Source organism: Hippoglossus hippoglossus, chromosome 4 (genome assembly GCF_009819705.1).
Source record: "Hippoglossus hippoglossus isolate fHipHip1 chromosome 4, fHipHip1.pri, whole genome shotgun sequence".
NCBI classification, from domain to species: Eukaryota; Metazoa; Chordata; class Actinopteri; order Pleuronectiformes; family Pleuronectidae; genus Hippoglossus; species Hippoglossus hippoglossus.
In genome coordinates, this window is record NC_047154.1 from 25,508,010 (window position 1) to 25,529,038 (window position 21,029).

The 21,029-nt window shown below is 40.1% G+C and overlaps 3 protein-coding genes across 3 annotated transcripts in view; all 3 read right to left on the minus strand.

The window, feature by feature from the left end:
- LOC117760159 (leukocyte elastase inhibitor-like) overlaps positions 1 to 12,841 on the minus strand; it is a 35,514-nt gene extending 22,673 nt beyond the window's left edge. Inside the window, exon 1 of the mRNA XM_034582970.1 lies at positions 12,738 to 12,841. The gene's annotated coding sequence lies outside the window, so the exon portion shown is untranslated. The remainder of the gene's footprint in view (positions 1 to 12,737) is intronic.
- On the minus strand, positions 1,922 to 5,571 carry LOC117760157 (leukocyte elastase inhibitor A-like). The gene is made up of 9 exons (XM_034582967.1): positions 5,460 to 5,571; positions 5,161 to 5,202; positions 4,993 to 5,034; positions 4,702 to 4,872; positions 4,001 to 4,138; positions 3,782 to 3,899; positions 3,553 to 3,695; positions 3,207 to 3,368; positions 1,922 to 2,655 (listed from the first exon to the last, which is right to left on the minus strand). Exons 2-9 carry the CDS (start codon positions 5,179 to 5,181, stop codon positions 2,239 to 2,241), a joined length of 1,212 nt encoding a protein of 403 aa, XP_034438858.1. The 5' UTR covers positions 5,182 to 5,202; positions 5,460 to 5,571; the 3' UTR covers positions 1,922 to 2,238.
- LOC117760158 (leukocyte elastase inhibitor A-like) lies at positions 9,855 to 12,806 on the minus strand. Its single transcript, XM_034582968.1, has 7 exons — positions 12,738 to 12,806; positions 12,212 to 12,478; positions 11,916 to 12,053; positions 11,697 to 11,814; positions 11,468 to 11,610; positions 11,122 to 11,283; positions 9,855 to 10,570 (listed from the first exon to the last, which is right to left on the minus strand). Exons 2-7 carry the CDS (start codon positions 12,455 to 12,457, stop codon positions 10,172 to 10,174), a joined length of 1,206 nt encoding a protein of 401 aa, XP_034438859.1. The 5' UTR covers positions 12,458 to 12,478; positions 12,738 to 12,806; the 3' UTR covers positions 9,855 to 10,171.
- Positions 12,842 to 21,029: the final 8,188 nt, after the last annotated feature.

Sequence of the window (21,029 nt, forward strand, 5' to 3'; positions counted from 1 at the left end):
GTAAAAGCCAAAACAACAAATACAAATAAGAAGAATCAATAAAAAGGAGACAACATTGCACAAGAGCAAATACAAATAATTAAAGCAATATGTAAGAATAAAGAGATGACATCACATGTAAAAATGTGATTTAAAAGAAGTCACTGAATCTGCAAACCATCATATGGGATGGACGAAAAGTTCAACATGAAAACCTGACTGAGGTTAGTAAACATTTATATGTATCACACTACATTAACTGAGCTGTATCTAGGTGTATAATAATAAGAATAAACTGGCAGGTACAGGGGAGGTTTGGTACTTTTAACAGTATACTACTACTACTACAAGTACTACTACTACAAGTACTATTACTAGTAATAATAATAATAATAATGAAAGCAGCTGTTTGTCCCCGAGGAAGAGGAGCAGGGGTCGGCTCGGACGGATCCACACGCAGGTGGAGGAGGAGGTAGATGTCCAGTGTGTTTATAAACAGATGTTCTTCAACTTCCACGCGTCACTTCATCTGCACTGTCCTCCCTCCTTCTCTTCTTCTGCGGTGGGTTCACTCCCGAGCGGTCTCACTACTGCCACCCCGCGGGGACACTGAGGTAGTGTCAGGGAATCAGGCGAGGCGGTTCCATGTCATTTCATTTTATTTATCGCTGATTTGATATGTTTTATATGTTTTTATACTTTTACACTATATTTTTATCACCACTAATGTACAGAAAATGTTATAACATGAAGTTTATCTAAAAAAAATGTAAAGAAATCGATTTAAAGTCAAAAATGTACAAGTCAAAACTGTTAAATTTAAAACGAGACAAATAAACAACATTAAAAAGGGGTTAAAGTTAAAAAGGATAAATCTGTACAATCTGTACAATTTGTAAATTAATAGTAATAACGTTTTTTAAAGTTTTCATTCCTTCTGCTATCAGGCTACTTGGCTCAGACAGTCAGACATCTTTTATGACTGTGCTTTTTGTTTTGGCAGTTTGAAGTCGAGCAGATCTTTGAGTTTTACTACCTTTAATTCAATTAAAAAAAATGTTGGTTCTTTGTCAGTAATTTTAAACGTGTTCCATCAGCCCTGTTTCTTGAAAAATGTCGGTGAACTGCTCATTTTACTTGCACACCCCTCCAGTAACTTTATTCTTTTATTTCCTGGATCCTTTCTGCAACGTATCTATTACCGAGGACACTTACATACTATAATCTCTCTGGTGCCAGACAATGCTCACAAGAGAGAGGTGAGGCCCTTTAGCATAGTTTGATACAGACGTCTACATGTCTCTGGAGCTGGGACATAATGTGACCTCAGCTCATTGTTCTATTTCCCTCAAGTGAAATGATTTTGTTTTGAATAACAAATCCTGACGAGCAGGATCTAGAGGTGTGTTCAAAATAATCTGCAGTGTCAATCACAGCTTCCTTAAATGAGCCGGTCACCTGAACCTGTGCTCCCACATATTTAACATAGTTAGGAAACAGTGAGTGTAGATATAGAGTCACCACTCTAACTGTATAAGAAATACAAAGTGTGTTTTAATATCTATGTGACCTGGTGCTGACCCCATTCTCTGTCGGCATTTTTTCTATTTGATGCCTTTTGATTTGTTTTATGCAGTTGTATTTATTTCCTTGTTTTGTCTTCTTCTTTGTTTTAATTTGAATTTTCAGGTCATAAAACAATGGAGAGTGACACAGTGGTGAATAACAAACAGCACAGAAACATTTGGGCCACCTTTTTCTGAAGTGGGCATTAGTGCAATTTATACTATTGCTTTTCAGTTTTTAATTCTGCTATAAACTGCATGAATACCTTCTGATTACAAACTTTGCTGGATCACTTCTTCATCATCATTATTCTTTCTTTGGTTTATCTTTGGTTTATATGTTACGCAATTCTGTCACAGCAGGAAATATACTGCACATTTATATCTTACTTAATAGAATCATTTTAACCATATTCAATATTGGACAGCTTCTATTGTTGTGAACGAGTCTGACCCGGACGATCTCCTGCTGCTTCTTCACATGTGAAACACAAACTCCAGAAATTGTCTTTCCAAAATCAACACACGAATCATTGTTGGACCAAAAATATTCTTCATTAATTATTATCTTCATCTATGATTTCAGTGCAAAAACAGAAGAAAAAACCCAGCTAATTAGCATGAATCCCAGAAAATAAAGACCACATTTTAAGGACTAAGCTTTTATTTGAATATCTTCCTCTCCTGGTTCTGTCTACTGAGGAGAGGAGAGCCTGCCGAGGAAGAGGATGGACTTGGTTTTATTGTGCCTGATGAAGAAGAGGAAGGGGTGGTCTGCTGTGAAGTGTTCCTCCTTCTCCGACCCAGAACACTTCACAATGACCTCGGCTGCTGTGGCCGCAGCCGCCTCCGTGCCCTCCTCGTTCACCTCCACGAAGGCCTTGTGTATCACCTTAGACAGGACGAGTCCTCTTTTGCCGTTCATGCCAGACAGGTCGGCCTTTGACGCGCAGAACACGTCCGTCATGCCCAGCTTGGACAGAGGCTCGTTCAGCTCGTAGTCCTCCTCCAGCTTGAACTTTGGCAGGTGAACGTGGACGTCTGAGTGGACTAACATGTTTTCCCTGTCGGTCCATTCATTCAGCCTCTCCAGCGTCAGCTCCTTCTCCAGCTGGAACAGAGCAAATACATTTGATCACGTCTCTAAAAACTAAGAAGAGGGTGTCTTGTGATTAAAAGGCTGAAACATCTGATGACGCTAAGGTACACAACTGAAGTTATGTCCCTAACTTCTGCTGGTGGTCGCTAACATCCGATAACACCAACTGGTGGTAGACATTAATAAGTGCAGTACAAGGGATATTCTCCATCTTGTTGTATATTCCACCCCCTAAAAAAACAGTCATCGATTGAGTTGCTGTGTCCTCGTTTTAGCTAAACTTCAGTTGTTTAGTAAACTCAGTGTCTGTTAAAGACAAATAACATTGCACAGGCTGGTCAGTTGTAAGATGCATATTATACACATGTAGTAGTTTTACCATTTTGGTCTCTACCAACTCCTGAGGAACATATCTGGCTTTTTAGTGCATAGATGTTCAACTTCCTTCACCAGCTTGTCTCCATCTTTGTCTGTCTGCTGTTAGGTGCTCGACGGGGAGTGAGCAGCAGGTTTTATCTGAGCTTCTCAATGTGAAAAAAAAATATTGTTTTTACGCTGTGTACCTTCAGCAGAGGGTCGGAGCCGTCTGTGGACTGTTTAGGCAACAGGATCAACATGCTGAGCTCATCCTTCTCATACGGCAGCTCCAGGATCTGCAGATCACCGATGGAGTTGTAGTTCAGATTCTTCTTCTGGAACATCATCTGGACTGGTTTGCTCACAGTCTGACACACAGAAACACAATCAACTGAGTCGTTTGGATCAAGTTTCTAACAAATCCCATTGTAAGTTTAAGTGAAATTACTATCTACTCTAGTTTGAGGAGCTAAGGGACATAGAATGTAATAACCATAAATGAAAGTACACACAATACACAACATGCTAAATTCTGATTAGCGACTTTTTTACCTGGCTGACTTTAAATGGCATCTCTTTGGTGTTTGCTTCATCAAAGCGGTTCATCCAGTTTCCCTTAAAGTAGATGGCATTGACCAGAACCAGCCTCGTACCATCAGAGACTGTCCTCGGCTTCAGGAGATCTTTTATTTTATCTGCAATGTAACAGAAAACCTGACAATTCAGAACAATGTAGAAAGATTTATTCCCCTTTTCATTCAATTCAGATGTAAAGTCGTACTTTCTGTCTGCTGCTCGACCCAGGTGTTGATCTCCACTCTGCTCGCCTCCGCGGCCCCGATGAAATCCACAGTCTTCAGGTCGGACTGGTAGTACTCACACGTGGCTTCCAGGAATTGCTGCAGAGAGCAGATTTCATCTTATACTTTCAAGGAAGTAAAAAAAAAAAATCTATTTAAGTATCAATTTCTGCTGTGATAAGTGGAAAATGAAAACTCACAGGGAGGAACTTTGCGGTTTTCTCCCCATACAGACGATTGGCTGTTTTCAGAATGTGTGATGCCGATGGTGAGTTGAGGGCTGCGATTAGCTTCTTGAATTCAGCGTGGACATCATCACCAGGTTTGAATGACAGGGCCTGTGTGGAAGTTTGGATTGACACATGACATTTAAATGCTTTCAGATGTGCACCTCAGAGTCCAGGGTCTGTAGGTGAGGAAGCTAATCTCCAAGTCAGCTGCTCAGAACATTTTCTGGAAGTTTTCCTGCCAGCCCACTTGTAAAATGTAGAAATCAGAAGGCGCCAAAATCTCATCTCTCACCTGCAAATTCTACATATTCACACGTAGAATCTGTTTATAGAGATTTCTTGTGTAGAAACCCGAGTGAGACACTGCAGATTAAAATCTGCACATTTTTTACACTGAAGTCATTAATAGATGAGACGAAAATAAGATACAAATAAGAAACTGTAAGATTTGTTCTTCTGTTCCGAAAGCAAACTGGTTTAATGAACTGAACTCAACTGTCAGTTCAATGTCCTGCTGTCAGAGAACAGCACATACTGGACCTTGTGTCAGGGGATTTATCTAGAGTCAGAAGAACAGATGGTTTAGAAACACCGTTCAGTCTGCTCCATCATAACCAACTGGTCCCACAGCTCTGAGTCTCTGAATGACATGGTGACATGGTGTGATGTACCTTTTCCATTTGAGCAGCTGTGTCTCCTCGGGCTCCCAGGTAGACCATAGCCAGAGCTGAACTGATGCTCAGCGGAGAGAAGAACATATTCCCCGATGGATTTGCATGGCTCAGAGTCCGGTACAGCTGCACACTGCCTGAGATGTTGATTGAGCTTTGGATTGAGCTTTGCTTTGACCTTTGGACTGAGCTTGGGACTGAGCTTTGGACTGAGCTTGGGACTGAGCTTGGGACTGATCTTTGGACTGAGCTTTGGACTGATCTTTGGACTGAGCTTGGGACTGAGCTTTGGACTGATCTTCCGAATGAGATGTTGATTGAGCCGCTGTTGTCTCCGCTGGTGTTGCCACTGTAGTCGATGCTGTTGTCGCTGCTGTTGTCGATGCTGTTGTCGATGCTGCTGTTGTCGATGCTGTTGTCGATGCTGCTGTTGTCGATGCTGCTGTTGTCGATGCTGTCGCTGCTGCCGCTGTTGCCCATGGCTGAGGATGTACAGTTGTCCTGTAATGAACAAAAAATGCTTTTTAGACATATATATTTTTAAATCTGAACAGAAATGCACCTGATTGCTGCTTGATTGTATTACAATTTTTTGCGGAACAAAATGTGCCAAGACCCCCGAGACCCACCAGATGAGTTGGGATTGAACTAAACTCAATTTTATTTGTATATGTCACCAAATTATAACACACATTCTCTCAAAGCGTGAGAAAAATCCCCAACACGTCAAATCAGATAGAATTATAAACGCAAAATACCTGAGAGATGAGAAGACGTGGAAGCAGAGAATGTGAACCTGGAGGTTGAGTGGTCAGTAGAGGAACACGTACACCAGTATATATACAGTATATGTGTGGGTGTGACTGGGCGATAAGTCACTGACTGCTGGGAACAAAACACCGTTATAGGCCAACTGCGCACCAGTGGAAAAAAACACAACCGACACAATTCTGAGGAAATGTTTGCACAACCTCTTCGTGCGATGACTCTGATGAAGTGTGTTTATTTATCTTTATCACTTTTACTGAGAATCTTACACGTTGTTGATGTTTTACAACCTGTTTTTATGCTGCCTTTATGAAGCACTTTGCAACATATGTTATGAAAAGTGCTCTATAAATACAGATTATTATTATTATTATTAATATCACTATTAATCGTTCAAATGTGAACAACGAAGCAGGAGATTCCTGTATGGAGCCGGATTCTTGCCAAAACAGAAGTACAGAATGCTTTGATTGTTGTATGGGTGTAACTCATGACAAACTTGTTTGGCGCCCTTTTGGCGCTGTGATTTTAAGTCATGATTTCTGTGTAGATGTCATCAGGCCGGGACTCTTGTCTTACATGTCTAGTTTGGACTCGATTGGACCATGTATGTCCGAGATACAGAACCTCGTGTTTTGATGGCGTTTAATCAAACTTTGACGCCATGCCACGGTCACACCGGTCACACCGTGGCATGCCTGAGAAGGAAACTGTGGGCACGGTGGTGTTCAGTCCGTGGACGATGCGGTCATCCATGGTGCGCATCACCTTCAGCACCTCCTGAGAAACCCACAGCGGGACACAGAGACAGCCAGCAGCTTCAGGTCAACTCCAAACCATCCAAAACAAATATATATGTTTATCATTCAAAATGTATTTGTGGCGTGGTTCTGTTCTGGTGCACACATGGAGAGCCGGAGGCAGGGAGAGCACACCTCCACCCCCCCACCCTTCTGTGACAGAACATCTGAGGACAACGGGAGGATTTACTCATGGTTGAACACCTTTTTTCCAATGAACACATGTGGGTGTGTCAGAGGTGTTGCTTCATCTTGATTTCCATGGAACTGATAAGAAATGATTTACTAATCAGATATAATGATGTAGTATCTCCAAATAATGACTTGTTACAAACAAATAATGAGTTAAATTCTTAAATAAATAATTGCTAGTTCAAAACCATTTCTCAAAACAATGACTTTGTATATCAAAATAATGACAAAGTAAGTTATAAATCATTATATTTTATATACAATGTGCAATAAGAAGATATCATCACGTAAAAGCCATAACAACAAATACAAATAAGAAGAATCAATAAAAAGGAGACAACATTGCACAAGAGCAAATCAAAATAATTAAAGCAATATGTAAGAATAAAGAGATGACATCACGTGTAAAAATGTGATTTAAAAGAAGTCACTGAATCTGCAAACCATCATATGGGATGGACGAAAAGTTCAACATGAAAACCTGACTGAGGTTAGTAAACATTTATATGTATCACACTACATTAACTGAGCTGTATCTAGGTGTATAATAATAAGAATAAACTGGCAGGTACAGGGGAGGTTGGGTACATTTAACAGCATACTACTACTACAACAACTACTACTACTAGTTGTACTACTACCACAACTACTACTACAACTATTATTATTATTACTATTACTAGTAATAATAATAATAATAATAATAATAATACTAACATCGATTAACCTTTACAAACATGTTCAAATAAACTTTTTGTCTGAGGTGAACATTAGTTTCCTCATTTGCAGGTGATTTGATGTTTTGGTTTCAATGCGTGTGTGGAAATCACATGCTTTATGAAAATCATGATCGATTCTCCCCAAGGTTGTTTCCATTGCACCTTGTTGCATTTTGTTATCGATACACAAGTCTAAAACAAAGCTAAGTCTAAAACCTACTGTGATATTTTTACTTTTTGGGGTTTCCACGCAAAATAATGTTTGATGCACAACTTGAAAACACATAAGAGCAGATGGATGGAAACATACTTTCTGACTCATAAACATGATGCCAGCATTATATTCTTTCAAAGGATCAAATATGTCTAGCTTCGCCCCTGAATACACCTCCATGCATTTGTAAAGCGCTTTGAATTGTCTTATGTCTGTAAACTTGCAATACCTGTTTCAGTCTTGGTTGAACACCGTTTTTCCAATGAACACATGTGGGTGTGTCAGAGGTGTTGCTTCATCTTGATTTCCATGGAACTGATAAGAAATGATTTACTAATCAAATATAATGATGTAGTATCTCCAAATAATGACTTGTTACAAACCAATAATGAGTTAATTTCTTAAATAAATAATTGCTAGTTCAAAACCATTTCTCAAAACAATGACTTTGTATATTAAAATAATGACAAAGTAAGTTATAAATCATTATATTTTATATACAATGTGCAATAAGAAGATATCATCACTTAAAAGCCAAAACAACAAATACAAATAATAAGAATCAATAAAAAGGAGACAACATTGCACAAGAGCAAAAAATAATAATTAAAGCAATATGTAAGAATAAAGAGATGACATCACATGTCAAAATGTGATTTAAAAGAAGTCACTGAATCTGCAAACCATCATATGGGATGGACGAAAAGTTCAACATGAAAACCTGACTGAGGTTAGTAAACATTTATATGTATCACACTACATTAACTGAGATGCATCTAGGTGTATAATAATAAGAATAAACTGGCAGGTACAGGGGAGGTTGGGTACTTTTAACAGTATACTACTACTACTACAACTACTACTACTACAACTACTACTACAAGTACTATTACTAGTAATAATAATAATAATAATGAAAGCAGCTGTTTGTCCCCGAGGAAGAGGAGCAGGGGTCGGCTCGGACGGATCCACACGCAGGTGGAGGAGGAGGTAGATGTCCAGTGTGTTTATAAACAGATGTTCTTCAACTTCCACGCGTCACTTCATCTGCACTGTCCTCCCTCCTTCTCTTCTTCTGCGGTGGTTTCACTCCCGAGCGGTCTCACTACTGCCACCCCCCGGGGACACCGAGGTAGTGTCAGGGAATCAGGCGAGGCGGTTCCATGTCATTTCATTTTATTTATCGCTGATTTGATATGTTTTATATGTTTTTATACTTTTACACTATATTTTCATCACCACTAATGTACAGAAAATGTTATAACATGAAGTTTATCTAAAAAAAATGTAAAGAAATCGATTTAAAGTCAAAAATGTACAAGTCAAAACTGTTAAATTTAAAACGAGACAAATAAACAACATTAAAAAGGGGTTAAAGTTAAAAAGGATAAATCTGTACAATCTGTACAATTTGTAAATTAATAGTAATAACGTTTTTTAAAGTTTTCATTCCTTCTGCTATCAGGCTACTTGGCTCAGACAGTCAGACATCTTTTATGACTGTGCTTTTTGTTTTGGCAGTTTGAAGTCGAGCAGATCTTTGAGTTTTACTACGTTTAATTCAATTTTAAAAAATGTTGGTTCTTTGTCAGTAATTTTAAACATGTTCCATCAGCCCTGTTTCTTGAAAAATGTCGGTGAACTGCTCATTTTACTTGCACACCCCTCCAGTAACTTTATTCTTTTATTTCCTGGATCCTTTCTGCAACGTATCTATTACCGAGGACACTTACATACTATAATCTCTCTGGTGCCAGACAATGCTCACAAGAGAGAGGTGAGGCCCTTTAGCATAGTTTGATACAGACGTCTACATGTCTCTGGAGCTGGGACATAATGTGACCTCAGCTCATTGTTCTATTTCCCTCAAGTGAAATGATTTTGTTTTGAATAACAAATCCTGACGAGCAGGATCTAGAGGTGTGTTCAAAATAATCTGCAGTGTCAATCACAGCTTCCTTAAATGAGCCGGTCACCTGAACCTGTGCTCCCACATATTTAACATAGTTAGGAAACAGTGAGTGTAGATATAGAGTCACCACTCTAACTGTATAAGAAATACAAAGTGTGTTTTAATATCTATGTGACCTGGTGCTGACCCCATTCTCTGTCGGCATTTTTTCTATTTGATGCCTTTTGATTTGTTTTATGCAGTTGTATTTATTTCCTTGTTTTGTCTTCTTCTTTGTTTTAATTTGTATTTTCAGGTCATAAAACAATGGAGAGTGACACAGTGGTGAATAACAAACAGCACAGAAACATTTGGGCCACCTTTTTCTGAAGTGGGCATTAGTGCAATTTATACTATTGCTTTTCAGTTTTTAATTCTGCTATAAACTGCATGAATACTTTCTGATTACAAACTTTGCTGGATCACTTCTTCATCATCATTATTCTTTCTTTGGTTTATCTTTGGTTTATATGTTACGCAATTCTGTCACAGCAGGAAATATACTGCACATTTATATCTTACTTAATAGAATCATTTTAACCATATTCAATATTGGACAGCTTCTATTGTTGTGAACGAGTCTGACCCGGACGATCTCCTGCTGCTTCTTCACATGTGAAACACAAACTCCAGAAATTGTCTTTCCAAAATCAACACACGAATCATTGTTGGACCAAAAATATTCTTCATTAATTAATATCTTCATCTATGATTTCAGTGCAAAAACAGAAGAAAAAACCCAGCTAATTAGCATAAATCCCAGAAAATAAAGACCACATTTTAAGGACTAAGCTTTTATTTGAATATCTTCCTCTCCTGGTTCTGTCTACTGAGGAGAGGAGAGCCTGCCGAGGAAGAGGATGGACTTGGTTTTATTGTGCCTGATGAAGAAGAGGAAGGGGTGGTCTGCTGTGAAGATACAGCAACCATTAGTGACCACGGCTGGTGTGGCCGCAGCCGCCTCCGTGCCCTCCTCGTTCACCTCCACGAAGGCCTTGTGTACCACCTTAGACAGGACGAGTCCTCTTTTGCCGTTCATGCCAGACAGGTCGGCCTTTGACGCGCAGAACACGTCCGTCATGCCCAGCTTGGACAGAGGCTCGTTCAGCTCGTAGTCCTCCTCCAGCTTGAACTTTGGCAGGTGAACGTGGACGTCTGAGTGGACTAACATGTTTTCCCTGTCGGTCCATTCATTCAGCCTCTCCAGCGTCAGCTCCTTCTCCAGCTGGAACAGAGCAAATACATTTGATCACGTCTCTAAAAACTAAGAAGAGGGTGTCTTGTGATTAAAAGGCTGAAACATCTGATGACGCTAAGGTACACAACTGAAGTTATGTCCCTAACTTCTGCTGGTGGTCGCTAACATCCGATAACACCAACTGGTGGTAGACATTAATAAGTGCAGTACAAGGGATATTCTCCATCTTGTTGTATATTCCACCCCCTAAAAAAACAGTCATCGATTGAGTTGCTGTGTCCTCGTTTTAGCTAAACTTCAGTTGTTTAGTAAACTCAGTGTCTGTTAAAGACAAATAACATTGCACAGGCTGGTCAGTTGTAAGATGCATATTATACACATGTAGTAGTTTTACCATTTTGGTCTCTACCAACTCCTGAGGAACATATCTGGCTTTTTAGTGCATAGATGTTCAACTTCCTTCACCAGCTTGTCTCCATCTTTGTCTGTCTGCTGTTAGGTGCTCGACGGGGAGTGAGCAGCAGGTTTTATCTGAGCTTCTCAATGTGAAAAAAAAATATTGTTTTTACGCTGTGTACCTTCAGCAGAGGGTCGGAGCCGTCTGTGGACTGTTTAGGCAACAGGATCAACATGCTGAGCTCCTCCTTCTCATACGGCAGCTCCAGGATCTGCAGATCACCGATGGAGTTGTAGTGCAGATTCTTCTTCTGGAACATCATCTGGACTGGTTTGCTCTCAGTCTGACACACAGAAACACAATCAACTGAGTCGTTTGGATCAAGTTTCTAACAAATCCCATTGTAAGTTTAAGTTAAGTTACTATCTACTCTAGTTTGAGGAGCTAAGGGACATAGAATGTAATAACCATAAATGAAAGGACACACAATACACAACATGATAAATTGTGATTTGCGACTTTTTTACCTGGTTGACTTGAAAGGGCATCTCTTTGGTGTTTGCTTCATCAAAGCGGTTCATCCAGTTTCCCTTAAAGTAGATGGCATTGACCAGAACCAGCTTCATACCATCAGAGACTGTCCTCGGCTTCAGGAGATCTTTTATTTTATCTGAAATGTAACAGAAAACCTGACAATTCAGAACAATGTAGAAAGAGTTATTCCCCTTTTCATTCAATTCAGGTGTAAAGTCGTACTTTCTGTCTGCTGCTCGACCCAGGTGTTGATCTCCACTCTGCTCGCCTCCGCGGCCCTGATGAAATCCACAGTCTTCAGGTCGGCATGGTAGTACTCACGCGTGTCTTCCAGGAATTGCTGCAGAGAGCAGATTTCATCTTATACTTTCAAGGAAGTAAAAAAAAAAAATCTATTTAAGTATCAATTTCTGCTGTGATAAGTGGAAAATGAAAACTCACAGGGAGGAACTTTGCGGTTTTCTCCCCATACAGACGATTGGCTGTTTTCAGAATGTGTGATGCCGATGGTGAGTTGATGTCTTCGATTAGCTCCTTGAATTCGGCGTGGACATCATCACCAAGTTCGAATGACAGGGCCTGTGTGGAAGTTTGGATTGACACATGACATTTAAATGCTTTCAGATGTGCACCTCAGAGTCCAGGGTCTGTAGGTGAGGAAGCTAATCTCCAAGTCAGCTGCTCAGAACAGCTCTGAGTCTCTGAATGACAGGGGACAGAGACATGGTGTGATGTACCTGGGCCATTTGAGCAGCTGTGTCTCCTCGGGCTCCCAGGTAGACCATAGCCAGAGCTGAACTGATGCTCAGCGGAGAGAAGAACATATTCCCCGATGGGTTTGCTTGGCTCAGAGTCCGGTACAGCTCCACATTGCCTGAGATGTCGATTGAGCTTTGGATTGACCTTTGCATTGACCTTTGGACTGTTATACTGATTGAGCCACTTTGGGTGCTGCTGTTGTTGCTGCTGCCGCTGTTGCCCATGGCTGAGGATGTACAGTTGTCCTGTAATGAACAAAAAATGCTTTTTAGACATATTTTTAAATCTGAACAGAAATGCACCTGATTGCTCCTTGATTGTATTACAATTTTTTGCGGAACAAAATGTGCCAAGACCCCCGAGACCCACCAGATGAGTTGGGATTCAACCAAACTCAATTTTATTTGTATATGGCGCCAAATTATAACAAACATTCTCTCACAGCACGTGATGGAGAAAAAACCCTGACACGTCAAATCAGATAGAATTATAAACGCAAATTACCTGAGAGATGAGAAGAAGTGGAAGCAGAGAATGTGAACCTGGAGGTTGAGTGGTCAGTAGAGGAACACGTACACCAGTATATATACATTATATGTGTGGGTGTGACTGGGCGATGAGTCTGACTGCTGGGAACAAAACACCGTTATAGGCCAACTGCGCACCAGTGGAAAAAAACGCAACTGACACAAGTTTGAGGAAATGTTTGCACAACCTCTTTGTGCAATGACTCTGATAAAGTGTATTTATTCATCTTTATAACTTATTTGTTATAAATAATAAACTTTATTACTGCAGATGTCTACTGTTAACCTTCTGAGAGCCACTGGAATCGTATACGATCTCAAATATCATGTTGTCTTTAGAGTGTCATGACTCCTCAATGGTCTGAGCTAGAGACATGCCGTTTTTTCCTGTTGAACTGAAGAAACAGCGCTAACAAGCAAGCTGCTGTTTGTGAGTAATTTACAGCACTTAGCGTTCACATTCTTCCTTCTCTCCAGGAAATGTATCGTCCATATTGTGGAACCGAATTTGTGGGACGTTTGGATGTTTTTTTGGCTCCTGTGGCAGCAGTGTCCATCACTTTTAGATGTCCCCTGGAAACACTTCAGTTGTCGTTTCCGGAATTGCAGCGCGTTTCTGTAATGTGTTGTGTTGTCAAATTGATGAAGACGTTTTCTTACTTTGCTTGTGTTTTGTCCGTTTGCATGTGTTTTCTTGAGTTGCAGTGCGTTGAGCTCTCAGGGCCACCGTAGAAACGTGTGTCTGTGGGATTTACTGAGATAATGTCTCGTCCTCACCCATCAAGGAGGGTCACAGTAACCACTGGCAACCATGATAAACCTTTAGACCCTCTGTTACATAACTGCCACCAGACTCCCCCTCTTCAGAAGCCCTCCCTCCATTTTCCTGTCTCCCTCACACCTTGAACATAGTTTATATAACACCTCGTGGAACCTGAGTCACAATATGAGTTCATGAAGAATTTCTTTGAATGTTAATAATTAAAACACTTCTCTTATATAAGTTAGAAGTGCCCTGATTTCATGTAAGGACCAAATCAGAGAAAACACCTCGTCAATAATCAATGACATGCACATATTTTGTTGGCTACAAGAAACTGTTAAGGTTTCAAACAGATTTTTTTTACTTTAAATGTATTTATTTGCCTTTTCAAACCCTAAGTAGAATTTAATTTCAGTTTTTTACCTCCACATAGGAGGTTATGCTTTCACTTTGTTTGTCTGTGTAGTGGGAATTTATCATGAGATGTGAAATAATGAGTTTCTCAGACCGGAGTTGTCTTTGAGTTTTAATTATTAGCTCTGCAGAAGGTTAAACAGTCAGCAACAAGGCTTCAGAGTGCAACCACGGGTCGTTAAAAAGGAACGTTTTTATACAATGTGATAAACAGCAAACGTTTGCCGTCTTGCATCACTTTCTATAGAAGGAGGAAACAACCCCAGCACCCAGTTGCACATATAAAGGTCAACAGGAGGTGAAATCACCAAGTGCACAGAAAACAGTTAAAACAGCAGTAAGACATTGATCAGTGGAATTTTCCATTACGTCTGTCTGTCTCTTAGTTAGCATCTGTCTCTTGGTGCCTATCCAAATAAATGGGTGGATTCAGGCATTTTGTTTCAGCTTCTTTTCAATATATGGCAGAAGTGGGGGTGCACATGATCGCACACAAATGTCTCTATTACGAGCATCAGATTCAGAGCGACAGGTACACAGAATAAAGAGTGAAGGAAAAGTTCTCGCATGAGACAGAGGGCGGTGTTGAATACCGCTTGAGGGTATGTGCACAACTGCAGCTGAAACTACGAGTTCTGACTGTCTGCATGGACGGTGTTGTGCAATTGATACAATAAACGTGACACCATTAAATGGTGTGCCTTTCGGCATTCAATAAATTAGGTTATTCGACAAAAATATTGAATATTAATATTAAAAATATTAATATTAAATAATAACTATAATTAATTAAAGTTACCTCGGGGCACCACCCGTCAAAGGAAGGGAAAAGATAGCCAATTTATTGATTAAGTCTCATAAAAGTACAAAGTACAAATTTGAAAATCTGATTAAGTATTAAATGAATAACTATAACCAAAATTAGCATATAGATAGTTAGCAAAGTTGAAGGATATAGAGTTCTTGACAGTGTAGAGGTTGGCAAAATTCACACCTATGCAATATTAATGAAAACAACATTTGTGAAAGAAAAACATTTATTATGAATATAATAAAGTACAAACACAAATTACTAAAGGTGTACTTACTATATAAATATGTGTACGTGAGTATGCGTGTAGGTTAGAGAAAGTAGCTAGTTGCATGCAAAGAAAGACTGTGAAGTGCATAACATAACTAAAATTAACTTTCAAATAACTTATAACCAAAATATCACAGCAACACAAATCAAACTTATAAACATCACATGGAATCGAATAAACAGTCTTTGCTTAGCCTAGTATAATTATTAAGCCCAGTTGTGTTCCCCGTCCATGAAAAGGGAAAAAAGGTTGATGTGCTGTTTGAAGTCCAGTGAAGTCGTCTTGCTGGTTTGTGGCTCCTGTTGTTGTGGTTCTGCTGTGCGATGCAGCTCTTGTGCTGAAGTTCTTAGGCAGGCTCTCGCGTCGCTGCCTTTTGGAAGGTTTTAGCAGTCTGCTCCAGACAGGCCTGCTTGAAGGTTGGTAGAGCTTGTGGTGAGGAAGTTTCCCTCACTGGGTGAGTGGAAAGCTGCACCTCTCCTCCATTGAAGTTGAGCAGAAAGAGAGGTGAGCTGGAGAAGCCACACTTCTCCTCTTGGAGAGTTGAGTGGAAGAGAATGAGTCGAAAGAGACAGAAGAGAGGGGGGACTTGGCTTATATTGGCCTGGTCACCTCATGGGTCATGGGGCCCAGAGTGACCAATAGTGGTTGAAACTTGTGTCCCTGGTAATTTTTCACACCTGTGTGTGACGTTGAAGCACCCTGGGAGACTGAGTTCTGGAGGCTCTGGTTTGTCTCCAGAACAAAGAACACGTGGTCAGGTTTTGACTACACATGTAGGCCGAACTGTAGTTCACAAATACCAGGTCCCAACACCAGTGAGAGATAAACGTAAATTCGACTGAGTCCAATGCTGATTCAAGTAGAATTTTTATGCAAAACGAAATGCAACTCAATCTGCTGAGGACTAAAACAAGAGTCCTGCTTTGTTCTGGGCCAAATGGAAAAGTACATCGGATCAAAGCTCTACAGTTACACTCGTCTGTCGAGGTTGCTGAGTTGTTGTCAGTGTGAAGGATCGGAGGGGCTGGGGGGGGGGTTCCCAATATGTCGGGGCATCAGTGAGTGTGTACATCTGTGCACACTGCACAGCATGTGTGTTTACATGTGAGCCGTCGTGTGCTGGGTTTGCAGAGCTTGAGCCTTTCATGAGAAACGTGTCCTTCACTCGTGTGATGGTCTTTATCCGTGTGCTCTCGTAATGGAGAAAAAACCCTGACACGTAGAATCAGATAATATGTATATACGGGTAGATAAGGATGTACATTATTAATATGGAGGTGTGTAGTCTGCACGCACGTATCATTTCTTCTTATAGAACCACACGTATTCCCACCCATATCCTGCCCTGCCTTTCATAGCGTATGTTGTACTGTGCTGTTGCCAAATTAAAGAACATTAAGAGAGAGAAGTCGTCTGAGCCGTGTTTTAGCAGACACACCTGGAGCGGAGCTGGAAATCAGAACCGGCTAAAAAGAATAAGTTCCTCATATACAGTCCTATTTCCATACGAATTGTTGGGGGGGAACTGATTACCGTACTGCTTACTTTGCAGCGCGGACATTTCCCCAAAACACATTTACTGGAGAGCAAGTTATCGCAAAGTAACTTCCTAATCCAATACATTTTTAAGACCTAGCAAAATCAAATTTAAGACTTTTTAAGTCTTTTTTAGGCCTGAAATTCAGATAATTCAATTTTAGACTTTTTAAGACCCCGCGGGAACCCTGACACACCCATGTATTCGCGTTAATGCAACTGGTGCAGAAGTGACAGGCACAAACAGTGAAAGTAACTTTTATGAAGAAGTAGGATTCGAGCCCGTTGACACTTCCTCCCGTGGTGTGGTCAGGAGGTTCCACCCGGCGTCCCCACACTCATTCAGGGGGTTGGTTACCTTGGCCGAGGACACGTCATTCAAACAGGGAAGCACCACGCACGTATTTTAATTTCAAGTAAGAATCAAAGACAACCACCACGCGTGGACAAAATGATTCGAACAGCAAACGACAACAAACCATTTCAAATTAATCCAGAATACAATTACTTTTTGGGGTTTTGAATTCCCTGCAATTCAAAACCCAATTTGAGCATGTCTAGGCCCGGAAAAAGCCCCAAAAGGGAAATACAAATCCTTCGAAATACAATAGGGCCTCCCACCGGAGGTGCTCGGGCCCTAATAATAATCCTTACAATTCTCCACTGTCTCCTACTGTTCGGTGCTCGGGGGCCTAATAATAACCAGCTGCTCCATTGCATCTGCAGAAAGCGCAGACACTCTCCGTGCCACTGTGTTAGCACCAAGCTGAACATCAGCGATGGCAGACAGGATTTCAGTCTTACTGTTATGGTCCTGTGATGGAAATCTGGAAATACAAGAGGCTGGAACACCAAATTTATCTACGTGTATTTTAATAGGGGCTTTCTGCAGAAGGTATCAACACAGAGAGTCACAGGGATCTCAGAGTGAAGATGGAGAACAGTCAAATGCAAGGATCTTATATAGGAGAACTAAGGCTGTTCGTCAGAGCCAGTTCAGACTGGTTCTGTAGGCACAGTTTGAGACAGGAAGTAAAGCACAGGAATAAATGATTTGCATACATTTCCATTGGGTTCTTTGGTCAATAAGTAATGGAAAGGTCAAACAGGTTTCAGGTCATGGAGTCTTGGACAGGTATGCAAAAAGTTACTCTTCAACTATAAAATAGGTTTCAACCACACTTAATTATTTTTCCACTACACTTCCCCCCTTTTTCTCATTTATAACAACATAGGAGAATGCACTACTACAGTAAAACATCCAATACATCAATTCACAAGGATTCTAAATGCATCAGCAACAATACTGTTGAAGAAAGCAAACTGCTGTTGCTGTGGACACAGGCCTTCTGACATGTAGATTTACAATCCTGTGTCACCCTCGCGTTGAATGGGGTCATAAAAGGTTGTAGAAGGAAGCAAGGAGTCATAAGGAGTTAGTCTAAAGGAGTTAGTTATTTTTCCACTACAGTCCTTAAATAACGTCTCGGCCACTGCGGTCATCGCATCCTTCACCATCCCGCCATCAGTGAACGGCGTTTTGTGCTTTTTCAGGATGTGCGCCACTTTGAACGATTTCTCCGTTGCCGCGTTGGCCTTCTTCGTCGGTTGGGTGAAAAGACACTGCTGTCTTTTAAGTGTTGCTTTTAGCTGGTTCACCTTTTCAGTCCGTAGCGAGCTGCCTGCAGGAAAATCACGTGCAAAGTTACCGTGGACTTATTATTTTGTATTGGAGGGGGTGGGACATCTATGTGCTTGATTGAATTGAAGTGGGAACAGGTGCGTTTATTGTCGTTGTTTTTTTTAACACAGTCTGTGAACCTATTGGCGAGCTACTGAAAACCGGCCCGCGAGCGACGTGTTGGAGACCCCTGTTCTAGAAGGACCACAAACAAAACTCATCAGTTCATTTCACATTCCACCAACAGCTCTGTATGTTTAACAATGTTACCCAATTCTAACATGAAACAACATACTGTATACCATAGATCATAGTAGATCATACTGACAGTCAAAATTGAACTATTTTGAATTAATAAACGATAATTGAATAAATCTGATTTGTTGTGTATCTTTCAATGTGTTGCTTTTCTTTCTGTGCTGGTTTATGATTTGTAAAATAGCTGCAGGAACACAAACTTGCTCCAGAAAGTGTTCACACACCGTCACGTTTTGCACATTTTTCAACCCCTCTATTTTCACCACTGTGGCACGTCTCAGTTTTCTTCCTATAACAAAGGAGCTGCAGGAACAGATACTATAGTGGGAGTACTTGTTAAGTTATAAATCATTATATTTTATATACAATGTGCAATAAGAAGATATCATCACGTAAAAGCCAAAACAACAAATACAAATAAGAAGAATCAATAAAAAGGAGACAACATTGCACAAGAGCAAATAAAAATAATTAAAGCAATATGTAAGAATAAAGAGATGACATCACGTGTAAAAATGTGATTTAAAAGAAGTCACTGAATCTGCAAACCATCATATGGGATGGACGAAAAGTTCAACATGAAAACCTGACTGAGGTTAGTAAACATTTATATGTATCACACTACATTAACTGAGCTGTATCTAGGTGTATAATAATAAGAATAAACTGGCAGGTACAGGGGAGGTTGGGTACTTTTAACAGTACACTACTACTACTACTACTACTACAAGTACTACTACTACAAGTACTATTACTAGTAATAATAATAATAACAATGAAAGCAGCTGTTTGTCCCCGAGGAAGAGGAGCAGGGGTCGGCTCGGACGGATCCACACGCAGGTGGAGGAGGAGGTAGATGTCCAGTGTGTTTATAAACAGATGTTCTTCAACTTCCACGCGTCACTTCATCTGTACTGTCCTCCCTCCTTCTCTTCTTCTGCGGTGGGTTCACTCCCGAGCGGTCTCACTACCGCCACCCCCCGGGGACACCGAGGTAGTGTCAGGGAATCAGGCGAGCCGGTTCCATGTCATTTCATTTTATTTATCGCTGATTTGATATGTTTTATATGTTTTTATACTTTTACACTAAAGAATGTAAAGAAATCGATTTAAAGTCAAAAATGTACAAGTCAAAACTGTTAAATTTAAAACGAGACAAACAAACAACATTAAAAAGGGGTTAAAGTTAAAAAGGATAAATCTGTACAATCTGTACAATTTGTAAATTAATAGTAATAACGTTTTTTAAAGTTTTCATTCCTTCTGCTATCAGGCTACTTGGCTCAGACAGTCAGACATCTTTTATGACTGTGCTTATTGTTTTGGCAGTTTGAAGTCGAGCAGATCTTTGAGTTTTACTCCTTTTAATTCAATTTTTTAAAATGCTAGTTTTTTGGTTCTTTGTCAGTAATTTTAAACGTGTTCCATCAGCCCTGTTTCTTGAAAAATGTCGGTGAACTGCTCATTTTACTTGCACACCCCTCCAGTAACTTTATTCTTTTATTTCCTGGATCCTTTCTGCAACGTATCTATTACCGAGGACACTTACATACTATAATCTCTCTGGTGCCAGACAATGCTCACAAGAGAGAGGTGAGGCCCTTTAGCATAGTTTGATACAGACGTCTACATGTCTCTGGAGCTGGGACATAATGTGACCTCAGCTCATTGTTCTATTTCCCTCAAGTGAAATGATTTTGTTTTGAATAACAAATCCTGACGAGCAGGATCTAGAGGTGTGTTCAAAATAATCTGCAGTGTCAATCACAGCTTCCTTAAATGAGCCGGTCACCTGAACCTGTGCTCCCACATATTTAACATACTTAGGAAACAGTGAGTGTAGATATAGAGTCACCACTCTAACTGTATAAGAAATACAAAGTGTGTTTTAATATCTATGTGACCTGGTGCTGACCCCATTCTCTGTCGGCATTTTTTCTATTTGATGCCTTTTGATTTGTTTTATGCAGTTGTATTTATTTCCTTTGATAAGAGCTTGTTAAGCCAGTTTATCTACTTCTTCCATTTCCTCTATATGAGCAATTGGAGAAGTTCATTCTGTTGGAAGGGGAGTTGACACAGTTAGGAAATCAGAAGTCATGTGACTGTTTTGTCCTCTTCTTTGTTTTAATGTGTATTTTCAGGTCATAAAACAATGGAGAGTGACACAGTGGTGAATAACAAACAGCACAGAAACATTTGGGCCACCTTTTTCTGAAGTGGGCATTAGTGCAATTTATACTATTGCTTTTCAGTTTTTAATTCTGCTATAAACTGCATGAATACTTTCTGATTACAAACTTTGCTGGTTCACTTCTTCATCATCATTATTCTTTCTTTGGTTTATCTTTGGTTTATATGTTATGTAATTCTGTCACAGCAGGAAATATACTGCACATTTATATCTTACTTATTAGAACCATTTTAACCATATTCAATATCGGACAGCCTCTATTGTTTTGAACGAGTCTGACCTGGACGATCTCCTGCTGCTTCCTCACATGTGAAACACAAACTCCAGAAATTGTTTTTCCA

Coding starts and splice junctions, on each gene's coding strand:
- LOC117760157 (XM_034582967.1), bottom strand. CDS start 5,181: ATGGGCAACAGCGGCAGCAGC. Junction 4,873..4,992: donor TCTCATTCGGAAGATCAGTC/CAAAGCTCAGTC, acceptor CAAAGGTCAAAG/CAAAGCTCAATCCAAAGCTC. Junction 4,139..4,701: donor CAGCTGCTCAAATGGAAAAG/GTACATCACACC, acceptor ACTTCCACACAG/GCCCTGTCATTCAAACCTGG.
- LOC117760158 (XM_034582968.1), bottom strand. CDS start 12,457: ATGGGCAACAGCGGCAGCAGCAACAACAGCAGCACCCAAAGTGGCTCA. Junction 11,611..11,696: donor GGTCGAGCAGCAGACAGAAA/GTACGACTTTAC, acceptor GTTACATTTCAG/ATAAAATAAAAGATCTCCTG. Junction 10,571..11,121: donor GCTCCGACCCTCTGCTGAAG/GTACACAGCGTA, acceptor GCTCTGTTCCAG/CTGGAGAAGGAGCTGACGCT.